At 51.5% G+C, this 27,431-nt stretch overlaps 1 protein-coding gene across 4 annotated transcripts in view; it reads left to right on the top strand.

Annotated features, from left to right (window-relative positions):
• Positions 1 to 27,431, top strand: part of EP300 (EP300 lysine acetyltransferase) — a 508,128-nt gene that overhangs the window by 295,067 nt on the left and 185,630 nt on the right. For all 4 annotated transcript variants that reach the window (XM_075321927.1, XM_075321925.1, XM_075321926.1 and 1 more), the window contains exon 16: positions 6,097 to 6,247. In XM_075321927.1, the coding sequence (XP_075178042.1) occupies positions 6,097 to 6,247 (151 nt within the window). The remainder of the gene's footprint in view (positions 1 to 6,096; positions 6,248 to 27,431) is intronic.

The following is a 27,431-nucleotide window of genomic DNA, read 5'->3' as shown; positions in this document are numbered from 1 at the left end:
GACGTGCGGAAAAGAATTGACATGCAATTGTTTTTGCTGCGGGAATCCAGCTGTCAAAATTCGCCTAGTGCGCACAGCATTTTTTTTTCCCATAGGTTTTGCTGGTGATTCACTGCAGAGATGTTATGAACGTTTTCTGCAGCGAAACATGCAGGAAATCCGCGGCAAAAACCGGCAAGTGCGCACAGGGCCTTACAGGGATTTTCCCAACAAAAAAGTTAATTTTAATCAGTAGATCTTGGAAACATACTAACAATTTTCACAGATAGATGTGTTTAAAAAAAAAAAAAAAAAAGTGTTCCTTTGCTGAGATCTTATTTATGTGCCTCTGCTATGTACTGTTTAATGGCCATGTCTGATTGTACAGGGACATGATCTGATCATACCATATCTCCTAGACCACGGGGGAGGCTAAATAAAAGTATACAGATATTACAGCTCGGGATCACAAATTATTCTTTTTTAACGTTTTTCTCTCTCGCCTTATTGGGGAACACTGGATCATGGGTGTATGCTACTGATGCCAGGAGGCTGACATTAGGCAAACTAAATAGAAAAAAAGTTATCTCCACCTCTGCAGCGTACACCCTGTGACTGTCCAGGAACCCAACCAGTTTTTTGCTTAGTGTCCTAGGAGGCAGACATGGGCCTGTTTTCGTTTACCTTTTTTTCCGTTTTTCCCTGTTTGGGTGCGTTTTTTTAGCCCACTGACGTCTATTCTGCTCTATTCGGTTTCTGCAGATCTGGGCGACAGGGTGTTCCACCCTCCTGCTCTCTCCCATTGCGGGTAGAGGGTCACAGGGTGGCGTCTCCGCTATGCTCTGCGTCACCTTGGTGGCCAGAGTCCTGCAATCCGTATTTACGTCTGCCCAGTCTCCCCCTCATCACGCTTCCAGGCAAGCTGCGCCGAGTGGTGACATTCAGCAGTTCCAGGACCCGGATTCAAGCCTGCCGTCCACCTACCTGCAGCGTGGTGCAGCAGAGCTGAAGTCTCTGTCATCCAAGTTTCCAACCCGGCCGGCGCGGCTCCCCACGGACCCCCTGGAGTCAGGTAGGGAGCATCATCCTCTCCAGGCAGGTCCGGATCAGCGTTGGAGCAGTGGGGGAGAAGGGTCTTCCTGCATCAGCGCCAGCTGCGCTGCAGCGTCACACTGTCTCCAGCCTGCATGCTCCTTACCTCGGTAGTATCGCAGGCCCGGCACTAATTTAGTCCCTGGGTTCTGCCTATCATGGGTGCTTGCCACGTCCCTTTGCTCAGTCCTCCACCCACAGCAGCTCTACTGGAAGCCTCGCCCCCATAAGAGTGGGGGGCGCTTCCTCAGCCTGGGAAGCATCTCTCTCAGCATGGGAAGCCCCACCCTCACACGGTGGGGGCCGTTCTCACTCTTCTTCCTCTCTGCAGCCCGAGAAGTCCCGCCCTACAAAAGTGGGGTCTCTTTCCACTCCTCATAGCTCTGCTGCCTGAACAATTTGCAAGGTCTTTTTTCGCGCCTTCAGGCTGTGGATACATCCACACATCTCACAGCAGCGCCATCTTGCGGACTCGACTGTTCTCTGGGGGACACAGCTCTGTGCTGCGCGGCTCCAGCTACTTACTGGAAAATTTCCAGAAGTGTAGCTCTTCTCCGCACTAGGGGACCGTATAACTTCCATACAAGTTAAGGGAAGCAGATCAATACATCGCCTTGCATTATATCTAATACAAAAGCACAGAAGACCCAAACTCCAGTCATCTCCCATGTGTCACGACTGCGATGCCCCAGTTGCGGTGTCATCACAGGAACCCCCCCTCCTCCCCCTTGCCGCCACAGATGAGGACTCTCACCCCCCCCCTCCCCATCCCCCTGAATTGGCTGCCTCCCTCTCACAATCGGTAGCTGACTTAACCAAGTCTCCCAGTCTCTGGTTTTGGTCTTACAGCATCTACCAGCTCTCCAACCTCCCTCTGGAAACCAGAACGCCCCTGCTCCCCAGGCGCAGGATAGGGTCCCCACTAGGACCGAGAAAAAAATCCTCTAAACGTACAGGTCTCTGGTCAGACTCTACATCAGGGGTCTCCAGAGTCTGATTCCGAACTGGTCGCGGAGCAGGCGTCCAATATGCAGCCAGTGGTCGACAGTTTAGTTTCGGCAGTTAACCAAACTCTACCGGTGGAGGAAGATCTGCTTCAAAGACACTTTCCTTCAATAAAAAAAAAAACCCTAAGCGAACGCCAAAGTATTTTTTTGATAATGCTGTCTTTGCCGCCATTCTGGTCAAGCAGAGAGCTCCGCAGGACTTTCACTCCTCTATCCGTGCTCTCTGGAGCTAGTCAAGGATTGGGAGAATCCCCTACTGTCGACCCTTCCGGGTCCCGACTGGCCACGCACACAGTACTCTCCTTCCAGACAGTGCCTCTCTCAATGAACCCACCAACTGCAGCATTGAGGCTCTGTCTCGGTCTATTGTTGAGGCTGCTCTGCCCTCTAATTTGCTGCAGTGTGGGTTGCTAACGCTCTTGCGGTCTGAAGTATAAGGTTACTGGGAGGCCTCCGTGCAGAAGGCTCACCTTCCGAGTTGCTTGAGCAGACCGACCAGATATCCATAGTCTCAAGATACCTCGTATACGCTTCGCTAAACTCTGTAAATTAGGCCGCCTTGGCGGCCAGCAATTCTGTGGCTAAAAGCCCGGTGTGCGGATATGGCATCTGGAGAATCCCTAACAAGGCGACCCGAGAGAGGCTGGAGGAACCCTAGAAGGGCCAGAAAAATTGCCCTTAATTCCAGAATGTTGATCAGGAGGGTGCGTTCCAGGAGAGACCAGCAACCCTGAACCATGGGTTGATGGAACATGGCTCCCTAACCTATCTGGCTGTCGTCTGTCGTGACCACTCGCCAGTGAATCGGGAGGAAGATCTCCCTTGGGAGAGAGAAGAGAGATTAGTCCACCTGAGTAGGGAGTGAAGCACCCTCTGGGACAGAAGGACAGGGCGATCAAGGGACATCAGGTTCCTATCCCACGCAGATAGGAGAGCCAACTGAAGCGGACGAGCCACCATCTTCCCCAAATTTTTCATCTCGAGCCGCAGAGATAGTAGACACTTGCGTCAGAGGACTTCAATGCGTAGTCTCAGTGACGTCCATTTCTCTATTGGTAGAAACACCCGAGCTCGAGAAGTGTCTGGGACCATGCCCAAAAGCACGAGACATTGAGACTGGGCTAGGGACGCCTTTGGCTGTTGACGAGCCAGCCCCTAGACCGTAAATTGGAAGTGCTCTTCCCAAACTGCGAACCAAAGGAATCTCTGAGCTTTGCAGATCGGAATGTACAAGTATGCGTCCAGTATATCGATGGAGGCCAGGAATTCTCCCGGTTCCATGAACACAATCCCAGATCTTAGAGATTCCATGCAAAGGGGCGGGTCCGCACTGCCCTGTTTAGCCTTTTGCGATCCAAAATAGGGCGGCCGAGCCGTCCTTTTTGGGAACCACAAAGCAGTTTGAGTAAAAACCTGTGTAACGTTGTTCGGCTGGAACTGGTACGATGACGCCTGCATCACAAAACGCTGCGATGGCCTGAGACTAGGCCCGATTTTCGGCCGTGGATTTGGGAAAACGTGATTGCAGGGGGAAAGAACTCTATTTAATAACCGGTGGAAACCAGTTCTCGCACCCAAGCGTCTATGTAGGAAAGCCAGACATCCTGAAAGAGGAGTAGCAGACCTCCTACAGTGGATGGCTACAGGGGATGAATGGCATCATGCTGAGGAGTAATAGTGAGAGCGAGAACTACTCAACCTAGGCTGCCTAGGGTGGGAGCGCCAGGTCGTTTCTTTTTTTAGAGGGCCCAGGTTTCCGCTCGCTGCGCAGGCAGGAGCGCTCAGACTTTGCGAGTGGCTGAGTGGTAAAGTTCTGAAACGACCGAAAACGCCAGGAGAATCTCTTGCGAGGCGCACGCATTGGGTGCTATTGTGGCAGAGAGGTGCTCATACCCCCTGTCTCATCATCACAATGATTCTATCGAGTGTTTCGCCAAACAGGCGAAGACCATGAAAGTGTAACCCTGTGAGAAATCTTTCTCTCATTACTCTCCTGGAAGGTTGCGTTCTTAATGGCGATCACGTCTGTGAGGCGAGTTCAGAATTAGGGCTCTCTACTGCCGGACCCCCTACCTGTTTTTTCACCAGGACAACGTGGCTCGCCGGCCCTCATTGTCTTTCCTACCAAAGATAGTTTCTCCCTTTCATCTTATTGAAGACTTCGTCCTTCCTTCATTCTGTCCTGCTCCAGTTCATTCATTCGAGAAGGCCCTTTATAATCTAGATCTTTAAAGAGCTCTGACTATCTATATTTCTCGGACCGCTCCGTTTCGCAGATCAGACGCACTCTTTGTACTCCCAGAGGGGCACAATAAGGGCGCCTCCGCCTTAAAATCCACAATATGTCGTTGGATTAGATCAGCTATCCTAGAGGCGTACAAGGCTCATTCCACTCGGGCGGTGGCAGCTTCTTGAGCTGTTCGCCTTCAAACTTCGGCTGCTAAACTTTGCAAAGCCGCTACCTGGTCCAGCGTCCACATATTCACCATATTCTGCAGCGTACATACGCAGGTCTTTGCAGATGCTGCCTTAGTAAGACAGGTTGTCAGGCGGCGCTGGTTCCCCTCTAACTCAGAGGGACCCGTCAGTTTTTCTACCTTTATAGTTAAGTCAGTCTGTTAGTCTGACCTTACCAGTTGGTAATGGTTTTCTTCCCACCCAGGGTTTGCTTTAGGACGTCCCATGGTTATGTGTCCCCCAATAAGGCGAGAGAGGAAGATTTTGGAGTACTCACTGTAAAATATTTTTCTCTGAGCCTTCATTGGGGGACACAGCACCCGCCCTCTTGGGATTAGTAATTTTCTCATTTATTGTATAACTGCAGCTACAGCTTCTCCTACTACTTGTACACTAACCTGGTTGGGTTCCTGGTCAGTCACAGGGTGTATGCTGCTGCTGCGGAGCTAACTTTTTTTTCTATTTAGTTTGCCTAGTGTCAGCCTACTGGCATCAGCATCATACACCCATGGTCCTTTGTTTCCCCCCCCCCCCCCCTCCCCCTCCAATGAAGGCTCAGAGAAAAAGATTTTACGGTCAGTACACAAAAATCTTCCTTTTAAAAACAGGCAGGGAAATGTTTACCTATAATAATCTATGATCCCATATGCTGTAAAGTCTGTATACTGCCCCCTGCCCAGGAGATGTAGTATGATCTGACCATGTCCCTGTACGGTCAGATACAGCCATTACACAGCACATAGTAGGGACACATTTATAAGATTATCTCAGCACAGGAACATTTTATGAACACATCCAATTGTGGAAATTATTTTATTATAAAAAGATCTATTGTTTGAAATGAACTTTGAGATTAATTTTTTTTAGTGAGAAAAGCCCAACTTCTTACATTGGTTGGACAACTCCATGACCACATTCCCCCATGTAAAATAACTTGTGTTCTCTTTGGAGTCGTCGCCATCCCAGTGATGCTGTGGCTTGCTTGACATTGTCACGTGTTCCCTACAGCCAATCTGCATTTGATAAGGTGCCACTTGAGCATAAAATTGGCATCCGGAAGAAATGAGAGCTGCGGCTGCTGTCACCCCCCCTTCCGGATGTCTGCTACATCTGAAAGAAGGGAGTGTGAAGCAGCACATCAGCTACTGCTGCGGATTATCTGCAGGCCTCTTGTGACCTAACATCATATGAGCCCCAGGAGATCCGATCTCGCTGGAATGGCACCAGTACCTGAGGTGAGCACAGGCTTTTAGTATTTTATGTTGGGTACATGGTGATTAGTAAGGGGCTGGCATAGAAATGGATAATCCCTGTAACAGCAGAAAATCTGAAGGAAAATTTAGTACCTAGTGATCTCTTCATGATCACATTCATGCAAAATTACCTGATTCTTTTATAAAAATTACATAGTTCCACTATTTGTAATAAAAAAAAAGATAAAATACAAATCACCTTTTAAGTCTCACCTGCAAATGTAATCCATAACCGTGTGTACTCAGTCCTAGTTCAACTAGTTGTAGAAATTAGGATCTAATGCAAACTGAATTTATATCATCAATAGGAGAAACCTGATATTTCTACTGAGGACTGCAAACCGGAGCCAATGGAGACAGATGAAAACAAAGATGTAAAGCCTGAAGTAAAAGAGGAGGATGAGAAGCCTGCCACTCCCGCTGCACAATCTTCTCCTACGGGACAGTCCAAAAAGAAAAGTGGGTTTTCACCAAAATAACACTAAAAATAAGTTAAAGCTGACATTGGTGTACCATGGGGTCTTTTGTTCATAGCATGGAACATGTATTGATGATGCCAATCACTTAGGCCATATTCTATAGTACACGGGAGGAGTCGTAAGAGAAGGACTGGTTACAAGTATGTACAGCAGCTGCTGCAAAAGCCAGTGAAAAGGTTAGGTTTTCCTCATTTCAAATCCCGAGTAAGACTGATAATTAGTACGTAATATACAAAATTATCATAACAAAAGCACTGAAAAGGATGTTTAGAGGTAGCGGGAGATTTGGATACATTAGTGGTACAGGGAGATACTGCGATACTCATGAGGTACGGGGAGATCTGGATACATTAGTGCAGGGGTCTCAAACACGCGGGCCGCATGCGGCCCCTCAGGGTAGTTTGTGCGGCCCCCAGGCCTGTGCCCCTGTTTACTATCGCGGCAGGTGCAGGGGCCGCAGCCACTGTCTGCACTTTATGTCAGATGACTGTGTTGCTGGTGCTGCGCTCTCGCGCCGGCAATACAATCATCTGACATAAATCACTGACAGTGACACTGCAGCTGCCGCGATAGTGACCAGGGGCACGGTCCTGGGGGCCGCACGAAGCAGAGATGAGGCAGCGGAGGGAGCGCGGGACAGGTGAGAAGAATGGTTTGTGCGTGCGTGCTGGACGTTAACCCCTTAGCGACCTATGACGTACTGGGTACGTTATGGCTCACTGGTACTTAAGGGCCCATGACGTACCCAGTACGTCATGGCGAAATCGCAGCCCCGGTGGCTACGATCGTTGCAAATACCTTAGATTCGTTGAGGAGGGGACCTCAGGAGGGGTGGTGTCTCCTCCCCGGACCTACGGAGGATGTGATTGGCTGACGAACGCCGCTCAGCCAATCACAGCCACTAATGTTTCAGCCATTGAAAATCGCTGAAACATTGAAATCCAGCCAAGATCAGTGCAGCTGTAGCCCTGATCACTGGCTGGAGCTCGGTGACCTCAGTTTCACCCGCCCCCAGCTCTGATTAGAGAGACCGGCCTTGTGACCGATCTCTCCAATCACTGTGGTTCTGGGGCCGCAGACCACTCCCCTCAGCTTCACTCCGGCGTCTGTGGAAGGTGAGGGGAGCTGCAGACCCATTACTACAGGATGGGGACAAAGTGCGCACATTACTATGAGATGGGGATAAGGCTGGTGACATTACTATAGGATTGGGACATTACAAGGATGGGCACAATACTATTGGATGGGGACATTACTATAGGATGGGGACAAGGTGGGCACAGTACTATAGGATAGGCACAGTACTATAGAATGGGGACAAGACTGGGGACATTACTATAGGATGGGGACAAGGTGGGCACAGTACTATAGGATGGGGACTAGGATGGGATGGGCACAGTACTACAGAATGGGGACAAGGTGGGCACATTACTGTAGGATAGGGACATTACTACAAGGGAACAAGGATGGGAAACATTACTATAGAATAGGGATAATGCTGGGCACATTACTATAAGGTGGGGACAAGGTTGGCACATTACTATAGGATGGGGACTAGGATGGGGCACAGTACATCAGCATAGTGACATTACTGCAAGGGTACAAGGATGGGAAACATTACTATAGGATAGGAAATATGCTGGGGACATTACTAAAGGATGGGGATATTACAAGGATGGGCACAGTATTATAGGATGGGGACTAGGATGGGCACAGTACTATAGAATGGGGACAAGGTGGGCACAGTACTATAGGATAGGGACATTACTACAAGGGGACAAGGATGGGAAACATTACTATAGAATAGGGATAATGCTGGGGACATTACTATAGGGTGGGGACAAGGTTGGCACATTACTAAAGGATGGGCACATTACTATAGAATGGGGACAGTACTATAGGATGGGGACATTGCTACAAGGGGACAAGCATGGGGGACATTACTATAAGATGGGGGACAAGGATGGACACATTACTATAGATTGGGGACATTACTATAGGATGGGGACAAGGATGAACACATTACTACAAAATGGGGACAAGGATGGGGAACATTACTTTAGGATGGGGACAAGGATGAGCACATTACTGTGGGATGGGGACTAGGATGGGGCACAATACTACAAGGGGACAAGGATGGGCACATTACAACAATATGGGGAACATTACTAAAAGATGTTGGTCAAAATTTCTGTATAGTGCTAATTGTAAGACTATTAGTTACAAGAAAGGGATAAAATGTAAAAAAAAAAATGTTTATTTCTTTATCGTTCCTTTGGGAGACCCAGACCATGGGTGTTTAGCTTCTGCCTCCGGAGGACACACAAAGTACTACACTTAAGTGTAGCTCCTCCCTCTGAGCTTATACACCCCCTGGTAGCCAGTCCTAGCCAGTTTATTGCTTTGTGTCAGGAGGCATACATCCACACATGCATTCTCATCTGATTTGTTTGACTTTTGGAAAGCGTTTGAAGAAAAGCGGGTCCATGTCTGGACTCCCGGCATGTCCCTTCTCACCCCACTGTGTCGGCGGTGTTGTTAAGGTTGATTTACAAGGCTGCAGCCTTACATGCCGCACTCCTTCACCATCCCTTCTGGGCTCTGGCTTGAAGTGGGAGCCAGCACGGTCTCCATGCCTGGCAGGAGTCCGGTCTCCATCCACAGCCCCTTGAGGATTCTGTTGGACCGGAGCACTCATCCCCAGGGACATGGCCCTGCGTCTCAGCAGCTAAGTACCTGAGACGTTTATGTTGGGGGTCCCGGTTCTTTATTGTAAGGGGAGAGTATGCTGTATGTGACTGTTTTAACTTTTCCAGCGGGTTCTCTAGCTTTTGCTTGAGAACCGCGCCGATGGTGCCTGCTTGTCGGCCTCGCCGCTTAAATTTAGGCCCCGGCTTCGCCGGAGGCCTAGTTTAATTTTCCTGCTCTCGCATGTCACTCATGCAGAGGGACAGGTTCGGCTCCTCCCGGCGGCCGTTCTACATAGGGGAGGGACACTCCCCACTGTTGGGGCGTCCCTCCTTCCCTGCAGGTCTCTATAGCCCTCCAGTTCCCGCTCTTTTATAGGAACGCCCTCTTCTCAGGCAGAGTTCACTCTGCTCTGGGACATCCTGCATTCTGCATCTCTGCTGAGGTGCTGCGACTGGGGGACCGGGCCTCGGGATCTGGAGGGCACACAACACCGCGCTCAGCGGTCTGGTAAGCCACAGCCGGTCTCCGGTTGTGGACCTCTGTATATTCTCCCTGGGGTTCATTCTCTGCAAAGCCCCTACTCCAGCAGCATGTCTCACACAAGGAGCAAGGCTCCAAAGCTTTATTCTGCATGTACTGCATGTAAGCTCCTGCTGCCTGAGCCGAGCACCTATCCACATTGTGATGTCTGCTCTAACTTGGCGGTGCCACAGCCTGGAGTCTCACCCCCAGTAGTCTCTCAGGCTGCTGCTGCACCTGTGACTGAACCCCCGGCCTGGGTAGAGTCCTTTTCTAGGTCCATATCCCAGTCATTTGCTGAGTCCATGGGACTTTTGTCCTGGACTTTGATGAATATGCATCAGCCTCCCTCACAGGGTGCCTCTAATACTCTTGACAGAGGACTCCTATCCTCTGACCTCCGTCCATCGGAGCTCACGGAGGATTCATCATCTGATCCCAGACCCCGTCCTTCTAAGAGAAGGCGCAGGGTTTCCTCCCCCTCCCCATCCCACGGCTCTGTCTCAAGAGCTGACTCTCAAGATGAGGAGGATGCCCTCACTGGGGGCTCGGAGGCTATGTATCCCATCGATTTCTCGGAGGGTGACTCAGATCTTAGTGATTTGATTGCTTCTATTAATTCTGTGCTGGATCTCAATCCGCCAGTGTCAGAGGAGCAACTCTCTGGCAGAAAAACATCAGTTTACCTCACCTAAGAGAGTGAAGAGTGTGTTCTTTAACCACTCCAGTTTTCAGACCGCTGTGACCAAACCCAGGGCCTGCCCTGACAAACGCTTTCCAAAGCGTGGTTCTGATGACCGGTTATCAGCCCGGACCGTTGTGTCGGTGGCTGACGGCACCTCACATAAGGATTCCCCTGACCGTCAGATTGACCTTCTGGTCAAATCTGTGTATGAAGCTGCGGGGGCCGCGTTTTCCCCGACTTTTGCAGCAGTGTGGGCTCTCAAAGCCATCTCTGCTTCTCTAGAGGAGATGCATTCTCTCACCAAGGAATCTATGCCTGAGATGGTTACCTTAACTGCTCAGGCTTCAGCTTTTTCATCTTATGCCATGTCTGCCATGCTAGAGGCTGCTCACCGCACTGCGGTGGCTTCAGCTTATTCTCTTGTTATCCGCAGGATTTTGTGGCTTCGAGAGTGGAAGGCAGATGCTTCTTCCAAGAAGTTTCTTGCTGGGCTCCTTTTGCTGGTTCACGGCTGTTTGGTGAACAGCTGGATGAAATCATTAAAGAAGCTACTGGCGGGAAGAGTACTTCCATGCCACAAACCAAGACCAGGAAACCCGCCCAGGGTAGGAATCAATCGAGGTTTCGTTCCTTTCGTTCCTCCAACTGGTCATCCTCTAAGCCTTCCGCCTCGTCCGCTAACTCAGCCAAGGATCAGAAATCCAACTGGCGCCCAAAAGCGCGTCCGCAGAAGACCGCAGGAGGTTCTGCCACTAAGGCAGCTTCCTCATGACTCTCGGCCCGCTCCAGCCACGTCCTTAGTCGGTGGCAGGCTCTCCCACTTTGGCGACGCTTGGTTAAAGCAAGTCTCCGATCAGTGGGTGAGAGACATCATATCTCACGGCTACAGGATAGAATTCTCTTCCAGCCCTCCAAACAGATTTTTTTCTCTCAACTCCCCCCTGCTCCAAGGCCGCCGCCTTCTCGCAACCAAGGTCATGGCGGCAGTGATTGCGGTCCTGCACCTCCAGGGGTTAGCAGTGCTTCTTTATCTGGACGACCTTCTGGTCAAGGGTACATCCAGCGCAGACTGTCAGCGGAGTGTTTCGCTCACTCTCGCCACCCTAGCCCAATTCGGGTGGATTGTCAATCTTCCCAAATCCACTCTGACTCCGACCCAGAGTCTCACGTACCTAGGGATGCAGTTCGAGACTTTGCCGGCAGTTGTGAAGTTGCCCTTAATCAAACAGCAGTCTCTCTGGCTAGCGGTGCGCTCTCTCCTGAGGCCCCGCCGTTATTCCCTCAGGCGCCTGATGCAGGTGCTGGGTCAAATGGTGGCCTCCATGGAGGCGGTTCCCTTTGCCCAGTTCCATCTGCGTCCTCTGCAGCTGGACATTCTCCGCTGTTGGGACAAGCGGCCTTCCTCCTTACAGAGGTTAGTGGCTCTGTCGCCACGGACCAGGAGCTCTCTTCAGTGGTGGCTTCGACCCCTCTCCCAAGTGCGCTCCTTCCTGACTCCGTCCTGGGTGATCCTCACCACGGATGCCAGCCTATCCGGCTGGGGAGCGGTACATCTCCACCACAGAGCACAGGGCACTTGGACTCCGTCCGAGTCAGCCCTTTCAATCAATGTGCTGGAAACCAGAGCTGTGTTTCTAGCTCTCTTAGCCTTTCACCACCTGTTGGCGGGCAGGCACATTCGAGTCCAGTCAGACAACGCAACAGCGGTTGCCTACATTAATCACCAAGGCGGGACACGCAGCCGCCTGGCAATGTTGGAGGTCCAACGCATTCTTCAATGGGCGGAGGACTCCAAGTCCACCATATCCGCAGTCCACATCCCTGGCGTAGAAAACTGGGAGGCAGATTATCTCAGCCGTCAATCCGTGGACGGTGGCGAGTGGTCCCTGCACCCGGCAGTGTTTCAGTCAATCTGCCGCAAGTGGGGCACTCCGGACGTGGACCTAATGGCATCCCGTCACAACAACAAGGTTCCGGTTTACGTGGCTCGCTCCCACGATCCTCAGGCCTTCGCCGCGGACGCTCTGGTTCAAGACTGGTCCCAGTTTCGTCTGTCCTACGTGTTTTCCCCCTCTAGCTCTCTTGCCCAGAGTCCTGCGCAAGATCAGAATGGAGGGCCGTCGAGTCATCCTCATTGCACCGGACTGGCCCAGGCGAGCTTGGTATCCGGACCTGCTCCAACTGTCCGTGGAGATGCCGTGGCATCTTCCGGACCGTCCAGACCTGCTCTCGCAAGGTCAGTTTTTCCGCCCGAATTCTGCGGCACTCAAATTGACGGCGTGGCTCTTGAGTCCTGGATTTTGACGGCTTCTGGTATTCCTCCTGAAGTCAGCTCCACTATGACTGGGGCCCGTAAGTCTTCCTCCGTCAAGATCTATCACAGGACTTGGAAAATTTTCCTGTCCTGGTGTCGCTCTTCCGGCCATTCTCCTTGGCCATTCTCGTTGCCGACCCTTCTGTCTTTTTTACAGTCCGGTCTGCAGCTAGGACTGTCCCTCAACTCTCTCAAGGGACAAGTCTCGGCTCCATTAGTGCTGTTCCAGCGGCGTCTCGCCCGGCTGGCTCAGATCCGCACCTTCATGCAATGTGAGTCTCACATCATTCCGCCTTATCGGCGGCCCTTGGATCCCTCGGACCTTAACTTGGTCCTCACGGTATTGCAGAAACCCCCTTTCGAGCCCCTTAGGGAGGTTTCTTTGTATCGTCTTTCTCAAAAGGTGGCCTTTCTAGTTGCCATAACTTCTCTCAGGAGAGTCTCTGATTTGGCTGCGCTCTCCTCGGAGTCACCTTTTTTGGTTTTTCACCAAGACAAGGTAGTTCTCCGTCCGACCCCGGACTTTCTTCCTAAGGTGGTCTCTCCCTTCCACCATAACCAGGATATTTCCTTGCCTTCCTTCTGTCCGGCCCCTGTTCATCGCTTTGAGAAAGCGCTGCATACTCTAGTTCTGGTGCGTGCTCTCCGGATTTATGTGTCTCGCACCGCTGCGCTTAGGCGGTGAACCTCTCTTTTTGTGCTAACCAAAGGGCGGCGCAAGGGTCTCTCTGCTTCTAAGCCGACCTTGGCCCGTTGGATTAGATCGACCATTTCAGACGCCTACCAGAGTACTCAGGTGCCTCCCCCGCCGGGGATCAAAGCACACTCGACCAGAGCGGTCGGTGCCTCTTGGACTTTTAGGCACCAGGCTACGGCTCAACACGTCTGTCAGGCTGCCACTTGGACTAGCCTGCATACCTTTTCGAAGCACTACCAAGTGCATGCTCATGCTTCGGCAGATGCGAGCTTGGGCAGACGCATCCTTCAGGCGGCTGTCGTCCACTTGTGAAGTTAGGCTCCGCCTACTTCTTAGTTTTTTCTGTTTATTCCCACCCAGGGACAGCTTTGGAACGTCCCATGGTCTGGGTCTCCCAAAGGAACGATAAAGAAAAAGAGAATTTTGTTACTTACCGTAAATTCTTTTTCTTATAGTTCCGTATTGGGAGACCCAGCTCCCTCCCTGTTGCCTGTTGGCAATTTTCTTGTTCCGTGTGTTATCACCGGCTGTTGTCGTGGACAGAGTCTCCGGTTGTTCCGGTTCTTACTCGGTTCTACTTGTGGGTGGCTATTCTCTTTCAGCTTTTACACTAAACTGGCTAGGACTGGCTACCAGGGGGTGTATAAGCTCAGAGGGAGGAGCTACACTTTTAAGTGTAGTACTTTGTGTGTCCTCCGGAGGCAGAAGCTAAACACCCCATGGTCTGGGTCTCCCAATACGGAACTATAAGAAAAAGAATTTACGGTAAGTAACAAAATTCTCTTTATTTAAACTAAGAATGTGCACGTTTGCTATAACAAACAAGTTAAAATGTTCAAAATCAGTGATCCCAAGGTGTGTAAAAAAAAAAAAATATTATATATGGTACCAATAAAAATGTCACTTTGTCCTGCAAAGAATGCGGCCCCCCCAAATTATTTTTTTTCCTCTGTGCGGCCCATACACCCAGCCAAGTTTGAGACCCCTGCATTAGTGGTACAGGGAGATACTGTGATACTCTTTTTTTTTTTTTTTTTTTTTTTTTTTTTAAATCAGATACTTTTTTATTAAAACAGAGTACATACAACAGAATAACAAATCGGCATCCAAATTAAATTTATCACATCTATTACCCCTTTAACTCCCCCTCCCCCACCCTGGCAGCAACACTTCTCCCCGATACTACATCCCATTTAGTACACACTTAGGATACCCTTCAACTGTAGTATAGCAACCATCCCGTTGTGCAGGAGGAACAACTAGTAACACAAATAAAACAAAACATACACATCAGAGGTCTCAGACGGCTATCCCGGTCCCAGACCAGTTTACTGGTCCATCACTCGTCTTATTCGCATTGCAGCCAAGGAGACCAGAGCTTCTCAAACATTTTAACATTCCCCCTTCTTTCATACACTCCCCGTTCCAGCTGAAGAATACATTCCACCCTTTTAATGTACTCTCCCCTGGTCGGGGGGGTCTTTTTTAATCCAGGACCTGGCGATTAGCTTTCTTGTCGCATACAGCAGCCTAGCAATGACAATTTTCATAGTATTTTCCACCCCAAGCTCCTCAACATATCCCAATAGGCATAGCACTGGTTCCCTGGGGAGGACACACCCATATGTTCTTCCTATCTTGTGGATAACCTTAGTCCAAAATGAGACCAGTTTCGGACAAGACCACATCATGTGAAAAATACCTGCGTCAGATCCCTGACACCTTGGACACTCCGAATTCCTTTTCAACCCCATTTTAAACATCAGTAAGGGAGACCTATATACCCGGTGAATCACGTATAGGTGAGACAGTCTGGCCGGTTCGCTCATGGAAAATTTAGGGACATACTCTAAGATACTCTCCCACACCTCCTCCGTTATCGGCCCAACTTCCTCCTCCCATTTAGATTTAGTTTTAATTGGGTATTCTAAAAGAAAGGTATGTAGTATATCTTTATACGTGCCAGAAATGATCCCTTTAGTGCTTCCTCCGCCCTTACACACATACTCCAGTACCAGGTCAGTCTGTATGGCCACACTTTGTTTAGCCGCTTGGGCTGCAATCGCATGTTTTAATTGTCTGTAGTGGAGCCAGCCGGACGCCGGTAACTGAAACTCACTCTGTAACTGCGGGAACGATTTCACAATTCCTCCGTCCAATATCTGATGCATGTATATCACACCCTTGCGTCTCCACTCCTCAATATTCCCCATTTTCTGAATCTCTGGGAGATTACTGTTATCCCAGATAGGTGTAAACTTAGTTAACCGGGTCACCCCTCTCACCCTTTTCAGCCTATCCCAGGTCTTATTTATAAGTGCCATTGTAGGAGATGTTCTACCCAGGAGCCCCACCGCACCTTCCTCTAGTCCCATTACCAATGGACTTCTACCCACTATGTATTCCAGTACTTCTTTAATGCCCCCATCTTTCTCTCGATCAGACCAACCCCTGAGGTGTTGACATTGCGCCGCTATATAATACAATTCCGGATTTGGGATTGCTAGACCCCCCTCATCCTTCGGCCTTTGTAAAGTCTCTAATCGCACCCTAGGCTGCTTTTTACCCCACACCAGGTCCCTAAACAGCGAGTTTATCCCTTTAAATCTTTTCCTTGAAATACAAACAGGGGCATTGTGCAGTATGTATAGGAGTTTAGGCATTACTACCATCTTTAGTAAATTAACCCTTCCAACAACTGACAAATGTAGCTTGTTCCAGGCATCCACCTTGGTTCTCAATTTTTTAAGGAGCGGCCATAAGTTCACCTGTATGTATTTTTCTACTGGCAGAGATATCTGGATACCTAGATATTTAAATTCGTCCACATTCTTCAATTTGTTAGCCCCAGTATCCTCATTTGTCCAGGCTACTTCCCCATCCACCTTAAAGAGGCTCGATTTAGACCAATTAATGGTCAGTCCCGAAACTTCTCCAAATTTCTCTATTATCTGCATGGCATGATCCAATGAGGCTGATGGATCCCCCAAGAAAAGTAATAAATCGTCAGCATAAAGAGCTATTTTCTCCTCTAAATGCCCATACTTAAATCCATGGATCTCCTTTGTTTTCCTAATGGCCGCCGCCAGAGGCTCTATTGCAATAGCAAATAGGAGCGGCGATAGTGGGCAGCCCTGCCTCGTTCCCCGGTGCAACTCAAACGCTGAGGAGGTCATACCGTTAACTCTAACTTTAGCAGTAGGCCTATTATACAACAGCTGCACCCACTTTACAAACCGTGGGCCAAAACCCATATGCTGCAACACTTTCCACAGATACCCCCACTCAACACTATCGAACGCTTTCTGGGCATCTAACGAAGCGATCACCCTCCGGCCAGGGTTGTCAGGCGGCAACTGTAGATTAAGATATAATCTCCTGATATTAGCAGCTGTCGACCTATTGGCCATGAACTCTGATTGGTCCATATGGATTAGGTTAGATATAACTCCAGTCAGCCGGTTTGACAACACCTTAGCCAGAAGCTTCACGTCCGCTGTTAATAACGAGATGGGTCTATATGAGTCTGGAAGCCTCGGATTTTTATCCTCCTTAGGAATTACTACTATTATTGCTTCTCTCATAGATTCAGGGAATACACCTTCCCCCTCCGCCACCTCAAAGACTTTCAATAGTTTGGGTAATAGGATTTCTTCTAACTGTTTATAAATTTCAACTTGTAGCCCGTCTGCTCCCGGTGCCTTGTCATTGCTCATGCCATGCAGAGCGCCCTCCAGTTCATCAATAGTAATAGGTGACTCCAGTTTATCTCTATCCGCCACAGACAACACCGGAAGCTCACCTCGCTCAAGAAATGAGTCCACCTCTTCCACCCTCATCTCTCCGCTAGAAGAATATAGCGTGCGATAGAAATCTTTAAAGACCCCAAGGATCTCCTCAACCTCAGTGACCTGTGTCCCCTCCACCGTGTCCATACCATGCACAAATGAACTACTCCTTTGAGCTGCAGCTATGACCGATAATAGATGACCAACTTTTTCCCCCTCCTCATAAAAATGCAATTTTTGGAATGCCTGCTTCCTTACCGCCTTCTCCAAAAGCATCTTATTAACCTGTTCATGCGCCTGCCTAAGATTTTGCTTCGCGTCCGTAGTAGTACTCCGGATTGCTTCCAGCTCTGCCTTATCTAAGGCCTCCAGCCTATCTTTCTCAATCTGCCTCGTCTGTGTTTTACGTTTACAGATATCCCTGAACAGGAGTCCCCTGAGGTATGCCTTCATCGCATCCCATACCACCAGCGGCCCAGTGCTACCCTCGTTGTGGATAAAGAAATCCCCAAGATCCCGTTCTATATTCCCCATATTAATATGACGGATCCATGCTGGATGAAGCTTCCACTCTCCCCTCCTTCCCCCTGTCAGGGTCCCCCGTCGTATGGACACTAGAATTGGGCTATGATCCGAAATCACTCTTGTCAGATATTGCACATCGCTTATCATTGCATCCATCAGATCACTAGCTAGAGCCATGTCAATGCGGGACAGAGTGTTATGTGAAGCCGAATAACAAGAGAAGCAGGATACCCTCCCATTCCTCACTCGCCAGGCATCCACCATTCCAAGTTCCCCAATAAGAGTGCCAAACAAAGTCATACAACTATCCTGGATACCTGGAGGTCTACTACTCCTATCCCAGTACAGATCTATCACATTATTGAAGTCCCCCACCAGTAAAAAAGGGATTACTCCCCCCTTCTCAGAGAACTCCCTTATCTCCCTTAGTTTGGTGCACTTAGATGGAGGTGGTATATATATTGCAGCTATACACATGAGTCTGCCAAATATTTTACACTTGACGGCCACACACTGTCCCTCTTTATCCACATACACTTCTATCTCTTCATATTGCACAGAGTTATGGATCAGCAGTGATACACCCCTTGCATAGTTGGAAAAGGTGGAGTGATAGGCCTTCTGCACCCATCTCCTATTTAAAACATGTGTTGTCTCCTTTGTTAGATGCGTTTCTAGTAGACATATTACTGACGGGTTCTGGTCTTGAACATATTTAATTATTGCCGCTCTCCTAGACCTATCTGATAACCCTCTAATATTCCAACTCAACACCTTAATTCTATCCCCTATTATCCCACCCAGTAAAACCATCAAACCTTGTAGTATCTTCCCATGCTGCCTCTACCCTACCCCTTTCCCCCCTCCCCCCCTGCTCCCCTCCCCTCCTACTCCCCACCACTTCCTGTTTTCGAGTACTCCCGTGAAGCATCGGGTTTTCCAAACCTGGTCCATAATCCCTACTAAATTCCCCCCTACCTCCCTCGCCTTCCCCTCTTAGACACATTTTAAAACTCGTCCCTTTTCCAACAATTCTCCACTCCCCCCCTTTCTATGTATAATCATATTCCACTCAACCAATATAACAGTAAAATGGCGAACAGTAATTGAACTGGAATCTCAAATTGTAAATACCACCACCGCGCCAAATTAGGCAGTCCCCATGTCCTACGAAGCTCACATCAAACCCTTCGCATTCCCCCTGCATACTACCTCAATCCCAAAGGGAAGGAGAAAAAAAAACAAAAAAAAAACAAGAAGGGTCCTGTCACAAACCACCGGGGGGGTCACTCAGAAATCCCCCGCGCTGGCTACCAGTACGTCACAATCGGGGGGTAACAAGTGGGGGTCACCCCTCCTTTATACCTCCCGACCGACAGACAGAGCACGTGACGCGCTCTCTTGCGCCCCTCTTATAGTCAGGCCAATTATGGAATTGCCCGACAATAAGCAAGGAGGCCGCTATACTACTTATGCCGATTATTGAAGGGTCGCCGGTGAGAGTAAGGTATATATTCCCCCGACCTCCGCGGGCGGAATATATAAAATCCCCCCGAATCTCACTGGCCTCCCCACAATAATCCTTGGCACAATTCGCTGCCACCAACCGATTTACGGTAACTATTAGCCGAACACACAGACGTGGGATTCAAGATCGAGATAACAGAACAGCCCAAGATTAATTATATAATTTAATCAGCCTAAAGCACACTAGAAACTACAATATATACAATAGGGAATCTACAGAATATACATATGTCAGAGTACAGTTACAATCAAAGCATGGGTTACAAACAGGCATACACAGTTCCAGCAGTTACCTTGTTGCGTCTGGCCACAGGGGGGCGCTGTAGACCAGGTTTCCAGGAACTCCCTCACAGGTCTTTCCCAACCAGGCCCCCGAGCAGAAGAACCCTGGAAAATGGCCGAAGTAGGGTTATCAACCTGGGCAGATCCAGGTCCCCTCCTACCTTCGTGACCTCACAGGGAGCACTGCTCCACCCCTGGCTTGAGTTATGGACAATATCCCAACATGGAATATGGGCCATAACTTTGCCTGGGAGCGTCGTAGGCGGACGCCAATGCTCTCATTGTGACAGTTATGAATTTAGCTACAGAACGAGGGGACTCATGACCTGTCTGCCAGTTCCCCATTGGCTGATATCACGCCTGGGGCATTTCCCAATGTCCTGCTCCCATAAAAAGGGGGTGCCGGCATCGTCCACATGCGGAGACACCATTTTTATGGTTGCCATATTTATCGGAAATATGGCTTGCGAGATATGAACCATTTTTTACTGGAGTCGTTCTGTCTAGCTAGTTCCATAGCCTTGCTAATGAGATACAACTCTTGTTACAGGGTGACGGCAGGGAGTCATCCTGTGTCCATTGTTCCCACACCACCTCATTTCCATATCACAGGACATGGCCATGGGATTTGTTGCTAAACCAGTTGTGTGAAGGAAAGGGGGGGTGACACCAGGAGAGGGCTTCCTGACATACTTGAATATCATGATTTATCGTCATATCTCCGGATTTACCTCACACCTCCCCCCTTTTGAGGGCGCTAGGGGGCAGCACACTCCGGTGTTCCCCCGTGCGCCCGTCCGCGACCTCTCCTTGTCGGGACAGCCCGTCTGCGTTACCGTGGTCACGGCCCCTTTTGTGGCGAATGGTGAAGTTGTATTGCTGGAGCGCAAGGCTCCATCGCAACAATCGCCCATTCGTCCCAGAGACGGTGTGCAACCAGCTGAGGGGATTGTGGTCCGTCTCCACGATGAAGTGGCGCCCGTATAGATAGGGTTGCAGACGCTGCAGGGCCCACACTATGGCCAGGCACTCCTTCTCCATTGTGGAATAGGCCACTTCCCTCGGTAACAGCTTCCGGCTCAGGTACAAGACTGGGTGCTCTTGGCTCGCAGAGTCCACCTGGCTGAGCACCGCACCGAGGCCGAAGTCACTGGCGTCGGTCTGTACTACAAACGGCCGCGTGAAGTCGGCTGCCTGTAGCACGGGCGGGCTGGACAGGGCGTCCTTTAGGGCCCGGAAGGCTGTCTCGCAGTCCATTGTCCAATCGACTGCAGAGGGCAGCTTCTTCTTGGTGAGGTCCGTCAAGGGCTTTGCCAGGCTACTATAGCATGGAACAAACCTCCTATAGTACCCAGCGGTCCCCAAGAAGGACATCACCTGCTTCTTGGTCCTGGGGGTGGGCCAGGATGCGATGGCTTCCACTTTCTCAGGCTCGGGCTTCAGTGTTCTCCCGCCTACCCGGTGACCGAGGTACTGGACCTCGCTCATGGCCAGCTGACACTTTCCCGGCTTGATGGTCAAACCTGCCCGGTGGATCCGCCTGAGCACCTGTGCTAGATGCTCTAGGTGGTCCTCCCAGGTGGGACTGAAGACGGCAATGTCATCCAGGTACGCGGCCGCGTACCCTTCAAGTCCCTTGAGCAGGGTGTTGACCATCCGCTGGAAAGTGGCAGGGGCATTCCTCATCCCGAATGGCATCACCGTGGACTCGTACAGTCCAAATGGGGTAATAAAGGCAGAGCGTTCCCTGGCCTTGCGAGTCAGGGGGATCTGCCAATATCCCCGGCTCAGATCCATGATGGTCAGGTACTGAGCCCCGGCCAACTGATCGAGCAGGTCATCGATGCGTGGCATTGGGTACGCATCGGCGACCGTGACCGCATTGAGCCCCCTGTAGTCCACGCAGAACCGAGTGGTTCGGTCCTTCTTAGGGACGAGGACTACAGGCGAGGCCCAAGCGCTGTTGGATGCCTGGATCACCCCCAGCTTCAGCATCTCGTCAATCTCCTGGCGCATGTGTTGCTGCACCTCCAGGGAGACCCGATATGCTGAACGCCGGATCGGGGGATGATCCCCAGTGTCCACGTGATGGACAGCCAAGTCAGTCCTTCCGGGCTGGTTGGTAAACAACCCCCGGAAGGGGTGTAGGGTGGCCCACAGCTGGGACCGTTGGTCCTCCAAGAGCTGGTGGCCAACCTCCACATCCTCAATGGATCCGCCTGCCCTAACCTGGGCTAGCATATCCAAGAGGGTTTCCGCTTCTCCCTCCTCGGGCAGGTTGCACACGGGGAGCGCACATGCCTCCCGCTCATGATGTGCCTTCATCATGTTCACATGGAAGGGCTTCCGCCTTCCACGGGCAGGGTCCAGGGTGACCAGGTACGTCACAGGGTTGAGCTGCTGGTACACGAGGTATGGGCCTTCCCAGGCTGCCTGAAGCTTGTCCTGTGGTACGGGGACCAGTACCCACACCTTTTGACCCACTTGGTAGGTCCTCTCACAAGCGTTCTGGTCGTACCAACGCTTCTGATCGGCCTGGGCTTGAGCCATATTGTCGTGTACCAGTTGCGTCAAGGCCTGCATTTTGTCCCGGAAGCGCATGACATACTTGATAACCGACACTCCTGGGGTGGCCAAATCCCCTTCCCAAGCCTCTTTCACCAGAGCCAGGGGGCCCCGCACACGTCGCCCGTACAGGAGCTCAAACGGTGAGAATCCTGTTGAGGCCTGTGGAACCTCCCGGTAAGCAAATAACAGGTGTGGGAGATACCGCTCCCAGTCACGCCCATGGGAGTCGACCAACATCTTAAGCATCTGCTTTAAGGTGCCATTGAACCGCTCGCACAGGCCATTAGTCTGTGGATGGTACGGGCTGGCCACCAGATGTCGCACCTGGACTTGCTTACAGAGGGCCTCCATCAGCTGGGACATGAATTGGGTCCCCCGGTCAGTGAGCATTTCCTGGGGAAAACCCACTCGGGAGAAAATCTCCAGCAATGCGGTGGCCACCTTGTCAGCCCGAATGGACGACAAGGCCACTGCTTCTGGGTACCGGGTGGCATAGTCCACTACCGTCAGTATGAAGCGTTTCCCGGAGCTGCTGGGGATGGCCAGCGGGCCGACCAGATCCACAGCCACCCTCCTGAAAGGCTCATCGATGATTGGCAGAGATACCAGTGGGGCTTTGGGGCGTGGCCCCGCCTTCCCCACTCTCTGACAGGTTTCACACGAACGGCAGTAGGCAGCCACATCGGCCCCCATTTTTGGCCAGTAGAAATGCTGGTTTAACCTGGCCTTGGTCTTAGCGATCCCTAGGTGTCCGGCCATCGGAATCTCATGTGCGATCCGCAACAACTCCGTCCGGAACGGATAGGGTACCACCAACTGTCGGTCCCTGGGCCACGCCTCCGGTGAACCCTGCTGGACCGTGGCCCGGTACAGCCGTCCTTGGTCCCAGACCACTCGCTCCGGGTCAGAGTCCAAGGGAGGCTGTGCCGCCTGCACCTTTAGAGCTTTCAGGCTGTCGTCAGCTTCTAACGCTGCCTGAAACCCCTGACTAGATGTGGCCAGAATCGACGAGACTGTCACATCTTCGGTCAGTACCCCGGGACCTGTGTCCTGGCCTCCACCTGACTTGGCTGCCACTTGGTCAGAAGGGGAAGAGCTATCGGACCTCCGGGAGGCCCCTTGGCTTCCAGCACTCCCACTGCGGGTGACAGCGGCCACAGCCGCTGCGACCGTGGGTCGTGCCTGCTCCTCCTCCGTTCCTGACCAAGTCGCCGGTTCAGGCAGACCTACCTGGCTTCCTGACACCCCGGTTGTGGGGGAACCATGCACCGAGATCTTACCTGGGAGCACTTCCGCTCCTGGACCGGCCCCAATCTCACCTGCCTGTTCCCCTCCTGCAGCAACAGAACCCCGCTGTGAAATCTCTGGGGACCCCACATTTGCTGTGGTAGCCCCCACCCCACACACTGGTCCTCCCCCTGCAGCACCCTGCTCTCTGCTTATCCCTGCAGAGGGCAACAGATCCCAGCTCACAGGCTGATTACTTGTAGAGGCATTGTCACACCTTTCTCTGACCCCCTCCCCTGTCACAGCTGCAGCTGAGTGTGTGTCTATGGTGTCTATGCAAGCAGAAATATCAGAGTTCACTCCCTCCTCCCTTACATCATTCATAGATAACACATTAACATTGTCCGGAGGCATGTCAATACTGGCTGAAGGTTCAGCCCTTGGTTGGGGCCCAAACTGGGAGGTTATCTGCCCCAAATCTGTCCCAAGTAGCACGTTTGCAGGGATCCGATCAGTTACCCCCACCTCCCTCACCCCTCGCCCTGCGCCCCAGTCCACATAAATGTCAGCAACCGGCAGCGCCGGGTCAGTGCCTCCAATCCCGGAGACAGCGAGGGTTTTTCCAGGGATCAAGTCTTGGGGGGACACCATCTCAGGCCGCACCAGAGTCACCTCCGAGGCGCTGTTTCGCAGTCCTATGGTCACAGACCGGCCGACGGTGACAGGTTGGAAGCTGTCCAGGGACCTACCACCACCCCCACCCACACAATACACCTTGGGCGGCCCTTGGGACGGGGACGGAGCCGGGGCCTTGGGACGCTGAGGGCACATGGCCTTGAAGTGTCCAGGTAGGTTGCACTGGTGGCACCGTCTTGGCTCTGCCACGGGCCTGGAGAGGGGAGTTGAGGGGGACACCCCCTGCAGTCTAGGGGCAGGTGGGGCAGTCGCAGAATTCATCTTACCCCCTCTCCAGGTGCTGCTGGTGGCCGCTCTCCTGGCCTCAGGGGCCCGGTTGTTGGTGTAGTCATCGGCAAGGGCAGCTGTAGCCGTGGACCCCTTTGGCTTCTGGTCTCGGATGAACTGGCGGAGATCCTCAGGGCAGTTCCACAAGAGTTGCTCCGTGATGAACAAGTCCAGGATCTCCGGTCCGGTGGAAAGCTGCAGGCCTTGGGTCCAGTGGTCGGCAGCTCGGGCAAGTGCCCGCCGGTGGTCAGCCCAGGAGTCCTTTGGTCCCTTCTGTAGGCTCCGGAACTTCTTGCGGTAGGACTCTGGAGTGAGGTTGTACTGTTGGATCAGGGCCCGCTTGATGGTGTCGTAGCCCTGATCTGCCTCAGCAGGCAAGTCCCCAAGGACATCCAGGGCCTTACCCCTTAAACGGGGGGTCAGGTATTTGGCCCACTGGTCCTTGTCCAGATGGTGCTGCAAGCAAGTCCGTTCAAAAGCAGTCAAGAAAGAGTCCAAGTCTCCATCCTTCTCCAGCACTGGGAAGTCCTCAACACGGACCTTTGGAAGTTTGGTGTCTCGAAGGTCACGTGTGGCTGATGAGGGCCGGAGCTGAGCTAGCTGCAGCTGGTAGTCACGGTCTGCCTGTCGCTCTCGCTCTCGCTCTTCACGCGCTGCCTGCCGCTCTCGCTCCGCAGCCTCACGCTCTGCGTGCCGCTCCGCAGCCTCAGCGTCACGCGCTGCCTGCCGCTCTGCCCTGCGCTCTGCCAGGAGTTCCTTGTAGCCCTTCTGGTCTCCAGCCTGGAGAAGGGCCATAGCCATTTGAAGAAGGCTATCCGAGCCTCCCAGGCTCGGTGGAATGGCACGTGGTGATCTGCGGCACGCTGCAGAGCTAGGCGATTCACTGTCCCTTTCAGAGCGGAGGGCTGGCATCTGGCTCGTTGAGGAACCTTGGGTGAGCTCCTCCTCATCTTGTCCAGCAGTGCCAGGTTGCGCAATGTCCTCGGCAGAACGGTTTTCTGGCGTCGAGCTCCTGGAGGACTCGTGGGCAACCTCCTCATTGCTGTCCACAGCACCGTCCTCCCTCTCTTCGGCTCCTGCCTTAGCATTGGCCAGTTGCATAGCTCTGCTCCTGGTGCCATCAGCCATTCTTGCAGACTTTTGGTCACTGACACAGAACTGACACCTGATGCCTCCACACACCTTACAGTATCTGCACTCTGACACTCTAGTGTTGAGCTAGTCTGAAGACCCCAGCAGCCACAGCTGCTGCAGGCAGTCTTTAGTGTCTGGGAGTATGGGTCTCACACTCACACACACTATTATCTCGATCCCACCGCTATGCCACCAATATGTCACAAACCACCGGGGGGGTCACTCAGAAATCCCCCGCGCTGGCTACCAGTACGTCACAATCGGGGGGTAACAAGTGGGGGTCACCCCTCCTTTATACCTCCCGACCGACAGACAGAGCACGTGACGCGCTCTCTTGCGCCCCTCTTATAGTCAGGCCAATTATGGAATTGCCCGACAATAAGCAAGGAGGCCGCTATACTACTTATGCCGATTATTGAAGGGTCGCCGGTGAGAGTAAGGTATATATTCCCCCGACCTCCGCGGGCGGAATATATAAAATCCCCCCGAATCTCACTGGCCTCCCCACAATAATCCTTGGCACAATTCGCTGCCACCAACCGATTTACGGTAACTATTAGCCGAACACACAGACGTGGGATTCAAGATCGAGATAACAGAACAGCCCAAGATTAATTATATAATTTAATCAGCCTAAAGCACACTAGAAACTACAATATATACAATAGGGAATCTACAGAATATACATATGTCAGAGTACAGTTACAATCAAAGCATGGGTTACAAACAGGCATACACAGTTCCAGCAGTTACCTTGTTGCGTCTGGCCACAGGGGGGCGCTGTAGACCAGGTTTCCAGGAACTCCCTCACAGGTCTTTCCCAACCAGGCCCCCGAGCAGAAGAACCCTGGAAAATGGCCGAAGTAGGGTTATCAACCTGGGCAGATCCAGGTCCCCTCCTACCTTCGTGACCTCACAGGGAGCACTGCTCCACCCCTGGCTTGAGTTATGGACAATATCCCAACATGGAATATGGGCCATAACTTTGCCTGGGAGCGTCGTAGGCGGACGCCAATGCTCTCATTGTGACAGTTATGAATTTAGCTACAGAACGAGGGGACTCATGACCTGTCTGCCAGTTCCCCATTGGCTGATATCACGCCTGGGGCATTTCCCAATGTCCTGCTCCCATAAAAAGGGGGTGCCGGCATCGTCCACATGCGGAGACACCATTTTTATGGTTGCCATATTTATCGGAAATATGGCTTGCGAGATATGAACCATTTTTTACTGGAGTCGTTCTGTCTAGCTAGTTCCATAGCCTTGCTAATGAGATACAACTCTTGTTACAGGGTGACGGCAGGGAGTCATCCTGTGTCCATTGTTCCCACACCACCTCATTTCCATATCACAGGACATGGCCATGGGATTTGTTGCTAAACCAGTTGTGTGAAGGAAAGGGGGGGTGACACCAGGAGAGGGCTTCCTGACATACTTGAATATCATGATTTATCGTCATATCTCCGGATTTACCTCACAGGTCCCCTGTAAGCTCCTAAGGATGTTGTAGAGCCTCAGCCGGCCTTCTCCAACACACTGCAGATTCAGACAGTCAGCTCATTCCTTCAAACGGATCCGCTTTTCATTTGCGTCCAACCACTGCATGGCTTCCTCTGGAGTTGTAAAAAAGTGCACCCGCTCCAACGCCGTCACTCTTAGCTTTGCCGGGAACATCATTGAGTATTGCACCCCCATCTCTCGCAGGCGCCTCTTTACTCCTGTAAAAGTCATACGTAGCTTTTGAACAGAAATGGAGTAGTCCGGGTATATGGAAATTCTCTGGCCGTCAATCATAAGATCCTCCATGTCTCTTGCCTTTCGCAGTATAGTGTCCCTGTCCCTGTAGTTGAGGAGCTTTGCTAGCATAGTGCGAGGGCCCCTGCCTGCTGGTTGTGGCTGCATCGGGACTCTGTGTGCACGTTCCACAGCATAGAGCTTGGATAAGACATTGGCACCCATTTTCCCCCTGAGCCAGTCTTCTACATATTCAGTGGGGTTTCTTCCTTCCGCTTTCTCAGGGATGCCGACAATTCGGATGTTATTTCTTCTAGAGCGGTTCTCTAAATCATCATTTTTTGCCATGATTTCAGCTATCTGCTGTGCAAATGTTTTTTCAGACTTTTGTAGTTTTGTAATATGATCCTCTGTTATCCCCACTCTCTCCTCTACAGCCGTTGTTCTCAGATCGGCTTTCTTGAGGTCTTTCTTAATGTCAGCAACCTCTGCCTGTAATCCCTTAACTTG

The sequence above is a fragment of the Anomaloglossus baeobatrachus genome, chromosome 8 (assembly GCF_048569485.1).
Source record: "Anomaloglossus baeobatrachus isolate aAnoBae1 chromosome 8, aAnoBae1.hap1, whole genome shotgun sequence".
Taxonomy (NCBI): Eukaryota; Metazoa; Chordata; class Amphibia; order Anura; family Aromobatidae; genus Anomaloglossus; species Anomaloglossus baeobatrachus.
The sequence above is the reverse complement of the archived record's forward strand: the minus strand, read 5'-3'. Positions and strand labels throughout refer to the sequence as shown.